Source organism: Protobothrops mucrosquamatus, unplaced genomic scaffold (assembly GCF_001527695.2).
Source record: "Protobothrops mucrosquamatus isolate PMUCROS unplaced genomic scaffold, P.Mucros_1.0 scaffold134, whole genome shotgun sequence".
Classification (NCBI taxonomy): Eukaryota; Metazoa; Chordata; class Lepidosauria; order Squamata; family Viperidae; genus Protobothrops; species Protobothrops mucrosquamatus.
The window spans coordinates 935,134-944,294 of record NW_015386501.1 but is presented as its reverse complement, the minus strand read 5'-3'; the positions used below and the strand labels follow the sequence as shown (position 1 = coordinate 944,294).

General features: G+C 34.9%; 1 protein-coding gene across 1 annotated transcript in view; it reads left to right on the top strand.

Moving 5' to 3' along the window:
• The first annotated feature begins 4,126 nt into the window (after nucleotides 1-4,126).
• PLEKHH2 (pleckstrin homology, MyTH4 and FERM domain containing H2) overlaps nucleotides 4,127-9,161 on the top strand; it is a 53,231-nt gene continuing 48,196 nt past the window's right edge. Inside the window, exons 1-2 of the mRNA XM_015813092.1 lie at nucleotides 4,127-4,167; nucleotides 8,007-8,136. Coding sequence (XP_015668578.1) covers nucleotides 8,014-8,136 — 123 coding nt within the window. The 5' untranslated portion in view covers nucleotides 4,127-4,167; nucleotides 8,007-8,013. The remainder of the gene's footprint in view (nucleotides 4,168-8,006; nucleotides 8,137-9,161) is intronic.

The following is a 9,161-nucleotide window of genomic DNA, read 5'->3' as shown; positions in this document are numbered from 1 at the left end:
AAATGGAATGGAACCAAGACACACAAGTCTTCAAATGCCTATGTCAACTGTTTCTTATTTACCTTTACCTTATTACCTTATTCAAATGTCTCAGTAATAGTTTGTATTATTGTATTATTCTGGTCCTGCCTTAGGCATAAAAGCCAGCTGAATGACTTTGAATCAGTCACTCTCTTTCAGCCCAACTCATTGTGCTTATGGGGAAATTAGAAGGAGGAAGAAGTATTAGGTATGTTTGCTGCCTTGAGTTATTTATAAAAACAAAAGTAGGATTTAAGAAATCTAAAATAAATGGTATGGGAGGAAATCATTCTTTTAAAGCATTCTCATTCAAAAGTTTCATTTCTTGCTTTATTACAACCCATAGACAAGTTAATAAATGTTTATAATTTTTTCCAGGATAGTTTTACAATTCAACTCCTAAAATAGCATGATGTGATTCTGATTTCTGAGCATTATAATATCATTTAAACAAAACTAAATAGGTTCATTTTGTAAGATTATTCATTTTATTATGTGTCTCAGAGGCTGTTTATTTCACTTTTAATCTGTATTGAAACCTATTGAGATATTCACTTTATCGAAGTAAGAAAAATACTTTGTAAAAAAGTTGGCAAGAAATGAATATTTTTGATAATTAATTTTATGATTTCAGGATTTCTCCACTGTGTGGCGCCAAAGTACTATGTTAAGCAATTAAACTGCCAAATTGATCATTCCTTTTGAGCTTTTGTATAGGTGTCATTTATTTACTTGGCATTTTGTCAAATACCCAAAATACCACATTATGAGAAGTCAAGTTAAGAACAATTGTTCTACTCTCTTCTATTAATTTGTGTAATAAATTTCAATTTGTCATTATATATAACAAGCATTCTATTAATAAATTCTTAGTATAGATAAATGGCAGATTAGGGGTAATAGATTTGTACATCACTTCTAATGTTCAGGAAGGAACCAAATACATTAAAAAAAAAAAAACAATAGTCATTTGATATCCAGCTACAATTTTTGGATGATCATTTTTCATTAGTGTTTGATCTGTGTGTATTCATTTGTGTTTTAATGTTTTAATTATGAGGCGTTATTTGTTAAATGGTTCTTTTATACTCATGTTTTATTGTATACTCCTCAAAATATTTGAATAGGATGATACAAAAATTATTCTAAATAATTAAATGACACAATAAAAAGGTAATCCTTTGTAAGTCTGTAGAATTTTAATTTTCCACTTTAAGGTAGCTTTCTATAGCTTTTTTAAATAAAGGAAAACAGCAATTGTACTGTACCTTTACCTCTATTATGTTCAAATAATATATCAGTCAATCTTACTTTACTGCATGATAGATACTGTAAACATACATAACAATCAGAGCTTTGATCACATGAGTGGCTGCCATCTTGACTTTTTAACTCTTTTCCCTGGATATCTAATGAAAAGCAAAATAAAATATTTTAAATATTTAATTATTTGCTTAAAAACTGCAGCAGCATAATTGGGATTCATGTGTAATTCATGTTTTTCTTCTGCATTCTGTCCTGCATGAACAATTGTCCACTATGACACAAATAGGAAAAGATACAATTAAATGTTATTTGTGGAAAAAATGCCCTAAAAGCTCTTTTGAATTCACCAAGCCTATGGTATTTATTTAATCACAATAGCTACAAATGTATATTCAATTTTAAAACTGTTATCTTTGGGTATCCGCACAATCCATTTGAGCCTTTCACACTATTTATTGCACATATAAATGCTTGCAATGTGGAAGTTAAAGTGGAAGATAATTTGTTCATTGTATATAGATTTTACAATTGGATTATAGAAGATGGCAGTACAAAATATTCTTTAGTCTTTTATGTATAAACACTGTATGCTTTCTATCCCATAAAAATATTCAAAAGGAACTTACTTACAGAATTGTCTATTATCGATTATCTTCCCAGAACATGCTAACTTTGGTTAACAGAACAAACTATATAACTTTCTCATTTTAAAAGGAAAAAAATAAGAATAAATGAAATACGTGAAATAAAAGCTGTAGTGTCACATCCTAGCCTTATAAACTTAAAATGTATAACTAGCAGAATCAGCCCATTCCTCCCCTTCCTTTGTGGAGAATCAGACTAGTCTTCCAAGAAATAAAACAACACTTTTAAAAAAAAAAAAGAGAGAGAGAGAGAGAGAGAGAGATTGTAAAAGTCTCTTGCTACATACTAAGTAAACAACTCTCACAAAGATATAAATTGAGGAAGTCTGCCTGAAAAGATATATAACTGGGAATGTCTTGAGTCCTGCCAGTTGGCAGGGGAACTCTATTCTGAACACTGTGATTCATGGTTTAGTGCAATAGGTAAATCTAACTAGTGGTGTCTTATTCAGCAAACCAAGATTAAATAAGACAATGTAATCACAGCCAGTATTAGAACCAGTACAAAAAATGCAACATTTTAAAAGTGCCAAGTATGTGAAGAAATTATCAGGATTTGGCAGGGGGGGGTGTTGTATCCTAGTGGGTGATGGGGACAATTTATGACATTTTACAGAAAGAAATGAAACAACAAATAATTATTCCCCAGTGGGTTGTGCTTCACGATCAAAGGAAAAAGATGCAGTTGGGCATGTGCAGAATGATGCACATATCATTTTGCCCAAAAGCTCAGCTTTTTGCAGATAACCCTGCTTAGAACTTCTCAGAGTAAACACTTCCACACAAATATCACGCTCAGCTCTAAAATCCTTGGAACATGTTTTATTAGCATCCCCACTAATGTACTTCATTGCTTCATTGAATTAGTTAGTGCTCTCTCTATCCAGAAAGCCAATTAAAGGGTACAAAAGAGGAGGAGGGGATTGACTACTTAGCTGCTCCTGAGAAAAAATCGGGAAGGAATGGGCCTGGTACTTTGGGGTGTCCCAAGAGGCAAGAGGACAGGAGGAGAGTGTCTGTAGCCCCACATAAGCAGTACGGTATCATAGGGATACCCTTTTGTGCAGAAGAGGCCTTACCTAAGCAGTAACATTTTGATGAAGTAAGACCAGCCTCTGAATCTGGACAGAGTTTCCTTTCTCACCTTCCCAATCTGCCCAACCATGCCCAACCTTTGTCTGAGGGTTTTCCCTGCAGTTAAGCAGCTGTGGAGTCCTTGGTGTTCTCTGAGCTTTGTGTGTGTGTGTGTGTTTTGCAGATGTTTCATTGCTCAAGTGAATATAGGGTTTATTCTCTGTTTATTATAGTGTAAGTTGCACTGATGATGTTACCTAGTTGGGTAATGAAACATCTGCAAACAAACAAGCTCCGAGAGTATCAAGGACTCCACCACTCAAACTTGAGCTACAAATATTCTGTTCTATTGGAGGTGTTTTACTGACAGCACATTCCCCAATTTAACATGTTGGGATGTTTCTGGCTAATGAGACTTTTCAGTTTTTCAGGTATTCTATCAGTTGTTAATAACTGGTTTTGATGGTTATAATTAATTGTTTTACAGTTGTTTGGAGTGTCTTTTATTGCTCGATGTTATTTGTTCTTTCTCGTTCTATGTGCATGTTATCTTATTTAATTGTATACCACCCTGGCAGCTTGCTAAACCATGATTGGCACTCCTCTAATTCCCATGCCTGAGCTGAGATTTCTGAAAACTCGAAAGCTTTTGCTTTTTCGGAAAGTAAGACCAAGGACCGACGGGACCTTAGGGTTAATTTGATACATCCACATCTATGTAGGTCGATAGCAATGGGCTTCAGCAGGGTTATTTTGCATAGTACGGTGCTTTTCAGCGAGGGGTGTCCAATTTTGCCTCTACGATTTCAACATACAGGGAGGCCCAATACTACTCTCGCCCCACAACTTGATTTTACTCTGCTCGCTTCTCTGGGCGATGGATGCCCCTAGCCCACCGAGCCTGCAGCCTAAACGCCACCCTCATTGCGGAGAGGCCGGAGTGGACTGCAAGTCCCGCCTAAGCGGCTGTTTGAATGGCCAGGAGAACTGCCGCTCAGCCCGGGCCCCTCGCCCCCTGTCCTGCCGAGCGAGGAGATGGTGCTGCCGAAGCCTATCGCGCTGAGCGGGCTGTCCGGGAGAGGCGCTGAGATCTTGGGGAGAGGGGCGCGGGCCCGTCACTAAAGTCATTGAAGGGCCGGAAACTTCACGACGACGTCCGCAGGTGTGCCTTAACTTCGGGGGGAGAGGGACGGGGGGTTTCGGGACGGATAATGACCCTCGTTTTTTCTCTTCTCGGGGAAAAACACCGAGCGAGCTAAGACGGCACGACGAGGAGCCATAGCCTGCCGAGAGCAGGGAAAGCAGGAGCCGTCTTTTCCCCTAGTCCTGCCTCTTCTTTCCCCTTTTCCTTCTTTGGCTCAGCAAAAAAAAAAAAAGGGGGGGGGGACAGGGATTAGTTGAGGCAGGATGAGAAGCAATTGTACTCCCAGAGATGTCCAAAGTTGTTAATATTGCTAGTGACATCATGCTTTGAGTCACTCACAAACTAACTTCTACACCACTATTAAAGTGCCTGAAGGGATGAGAGATGATCAGATCTCTGAGTGCTTTTTCTCCCTACATTTCTTTCTTTCTTTTAGCAAAATTTGTTAACAGGCATCTGAGAAGAAGGGTATTTCTTTCTTTTTAACCCACTACGGGTATGGCTTACCTATGTGTCAAGTTACATACATTTGGTATGATTATAAATTCTGTAAGGTGTCCATAATGGAATGAAAGAGAAATCATTATCTTAAATTTGATGCCATGAGGTGTTGGGTTCAGATCTAAGTTCTAGGAAATGACACTTTCACATTACAGGAACCAAAAGCGTGAGGAGTAGTTGTCCTGAGGAGAAGGCACTCTGTGTTCAGTGTTCACCCCCATGCAAGAGTTAAATCATTTTGAGGCTAAGTTTGGGTTTAGACCCAGTGTTAGAAAAAGTACTATTCTGGAGTTTTATACTTTTTGAATAGCAAGTGGGATTTTTTTTCTTTCAACTGTCACTATCCTACAAATAGGAGAAGAGCCAAGGGAAATGTGGCATATCTACTTACCAGGAATGGATAGAGGCTAAATAATAATAACTTCAACAATAACAGCTGAATTGCATGAATTGAATTGAACTGGATTGAATGGTAATGCTAAATCAGGAAAGTTTTCTGACATCAGACTGTTTCAACAATAGTATCAACAATATTACATTCTTCCTACTTGCCATACATTGTCCTACAGAAATACAACAAGGAGTGGAATTTATTGAGAAACTACGAGCTCTGTTCAGAACTGGTACACAAAATAAATGCCTGAGCTAAGAATCCATAGTTCTCAAGGTGTGCCTTTTCTACCTGGCTGTGAATAACTGGGAGCATTTTTTCTTTTCTCTCTCTTTTTTTTAAAAGCCCCCTGCCCTTGAGGCCTACCCACTCTTGCTCCATATCCTGAAAACCACTTTGAAATTCTTTTGCTCTTCATTCTGGCCAGGCTCCCAGAATGCTAAATTGTTTTTGAGTTGGAAATATGGTCAGTAATCTTTTCCCTTGTGATAAGTGGAAAAGCCTTGAACTGCAAGAAATTTTTAAAGAAGCTCAGTATAGGAAATGATCAGCATGTTCCAGAAGGATCATTCTCTGAAATAGGCCTTTCTAATCAGTGTACAGTAGTGGAATTAGAAGGTTTCAGTACAAGTTTATAAAGTAACGCATCTTGCCAGTAAAACTATTGCAATAAAAATAGTAATGCATTACAGTATATATCCTGATGATGGAAGAAACATGGCAATTATAATACCATAAGCCTAATGTCTGTAAAGGTGACTGCAGTGTTGTTTAAATATGCCCAAGTATAAATAAATAATACATAATTACACAAATAATGGAATTAGGTAATAGCCACCAATCAGTATTTTTATTGCTGCTTATTTGGCAGCCTACTCATGGGTAATGGTTGGGTTTATGTACGGTATAGTGCTAAACCATAACATCATTTGTTTGCTATTGACTTAGTATGATACTTGAAACTATCCATTCTGGAAAATAAAGAATGGTTTACAACATTAATTAATGCAATGTATGAACCCAGGCAATTTTATTTATTTATTTATCAAATTTAGAAACCACCAATCTCATTCACAGAGCAACTCTGGGCAAACAAACTTTATTCAACACACTATAACATAGTACGATACGTAAATGTTATTTGCGGTATAGGAAATATTATAGCCAATACTTTTTACACCAGAAATTTCTCTATGGATATACTGTCTTTACTGATTTATTATAGCCATATCTTGTGTTTCATCTTACAGTTAAAAGTAGCTTAAACGATTCTTCCCTCTATCTCTATATTATCCCCATATTAAACCTGTAAACCAGACTAATGTGTGAGGTAATAGCTGGGGTGATATAGGGTGCTAAGCCATAATGTATAGGATATTTTGGTTTGTTTGTTTTGTATGGGTTTGGCTTATCATATTATGTAACAACCTGCAGCTAACACATCATTTTAAAGAGGTGGTTTCTTGCTGTAAAAGAGGGAAATAATTGGCTATAGAGAAAAGAAAGTTCTGCCTTTTTATGCTTATTTACTTTATGTGTTGGGAAAGTATTTTCGGCAAAACCTAACCTCCCTGAACTTTGTGGGTGTTTCTTGCGATTTAAAAAGAACAACTTTTTATCCACTTCAGTGTACAATATAAACTTTTATCTGAAAAGACAATGTTGATTTCACTGATATTTTGAATTAATTATTTCATAAGTGCCTTATATTAGTTAATATATTCAACAGTGAAATTTTAGACCCTGTATCATGATGTTAAAGTATGGGAAATAATTTCTTTAAATAAAAACAGTTATGTACCTACCAAACAGAAAGAAAATTAATTTACATTTAAATAAAGATACAAGTTTAATTCAAAATAAGTTAAATAAGCATCAGTGGGATTGTGCTGTTACTTTATACTTTAAAATGAAAGAAACAAAAAAGGCACAGGAGGGAAAATGTGTGTAGGTTCATAATGCTGAATCAGAACACTAGCAAGCCAAAGTGATGAACTCATTTATTTTTCCCTTGGGGAATCAAATAAGAGACGGGAAATCATTGACTCATAAATAAGATCATTCATTCCACAAATGTAAACAGCATATATTGTGCCAGCAAAATTTCCGTAGTCCTTTGCCTTCTGAAAAAATGTAAAGCAAATAATTTTCTGGAATTATAACTAAAAAACTCTTTACAATAATGGAAATCAGAAAGTTATATGAGCAATACAATAGTTGTAATCTACACAGAAGCTGAAGGTTGAGAATAATTTTGTTATTAAACAATTGTCATTTTTATATTTGTATTACATTTTAACAATAATAAAAATAAATAATTATTTAAAAGAAAAACAACAAAAATTGAGAAGAGAAGTTGATCATCTTTAAGTTGTATCAGCAAAATTAATTTAGATTTTATTTTTTAATCATTTCAGAAAGTTTTTGCTATATTATTTGTGGTCAATTATTTGATTTAATATAAGCTTTAATACATATCTAGTTAAATAAAGCCCATTTATTTGACTGGAACCCACTAAGTGTGTATGATTGCTACCTTATATCTTTAACTTATTTCTTAAGTTCTTATGAGTCACTAAGATGTTCTATGAATTGTTCCTATAACAGATTTCTTAATTCAAAAAAAGGGAAAGATGATTTGCATTTAAACAATATGATGTATAATTAATCTTTATCCATGAATTGCTGTATTATTGCAATATAAATGAGTTCATGTTAACTTGACATTTTACAATCAGAATTGGGATTTTTTCTTGATCTAGTTGATATGAATGTACAATTTTGCAAATATAACACCCATCATAAGTTTGTAGTATGCGTAAAGATATAATCTTATGCTAAGTATTTAAATAATCAAAACATACTTATTTGACAATTAAAATACTTTTAATTTGTATAATATATGTAAATGTATGTATATTAGCAGTCAAAAATCTTATTGAATATTTTCTCTTTTTTTCCAAAGCCTAAATATGGCAGACTTCCTAGAGCCAGAAAGAATAATAAACTGGAAGGAAAGATGCATGGTTATGGAAGCTCAATTAATGAAGTTTCGCCTTCAAGCCAGCAAAATTAGAGAACTGCTTGCAGAGAAGGTAAGTCTTAGAAAGTGTAACATATTTTTTATATAGTTCAACAACATATGATTGGTTTACTAGATTGCTTAATATTGTAATATTGACTAATTACATTTGCTTAAATAGATATCTTTTGACTAATTAGCTTAATCTGGCAATAGTGATCACTAGACATGTATGTATGCTTTTATCCATTGTAGGAAAATATGCATATGTCCAAAAATGCTTCTCTAGATCTTCAAAGTTATGAGCTGCCACAATCACTCAGAAGTACTCAGCCAAGGTCTTCTGGAAATACCCACACATGCCCACAAAACTCTTGTGATAGTTCATCCCTGCTTAGTTACGTTTTGCCCAGCCAACCCCAAATAAAGTGCTGTTTAGCCTCAAGATGAAAATCAGCAACAACGCAACCCTCAAAATTTGGAGGTTAATAACATTCCACAGCAATATTTATGTGCCACTGTACATTTGTACATACAGTACATATAAGGGTAGATAAAAGAATCCAAGGTAATCCTCAATATAAAAATATGTCCCTTATTTCAAAATAATCATTATTGGAAGGGAAATAGATTGTTTTCTTCACTAAAGAATAGCGTTTGAACATGCTCCCCTTACATTTTGAATAGCCAAATATTAACTGGGATACACATTTTACAGAAGTTACACGTGTTGTTTATTAAATCAAGGAGTCTGGACATATGGGTGGTGAATCAGTGATTTGAATGCAAAGAGATTGATGATTCATTGCCCTTTTGTAGTACCTGCAGTGCCGTATATTCCGGCGTATAAGACGACTGGGCGTATAAGACGACCCCCAACTTTTCCAGTTAAAATATATAGTTTGGGCTATACTCACCGTATAAGACTACCCCTGTTCCAACGCACACCAAATAAAAATTAAAAAACATCAGATTTGATTTCAATATGGTAATTTTAATTCAAATGCTTATGACATGCAGGTACTTAGCAGGAAAACTGTCACTTATAAACATAAGGCTGTTTGTCATCAAACATGTAAACATAAAACAGTGCAAGTG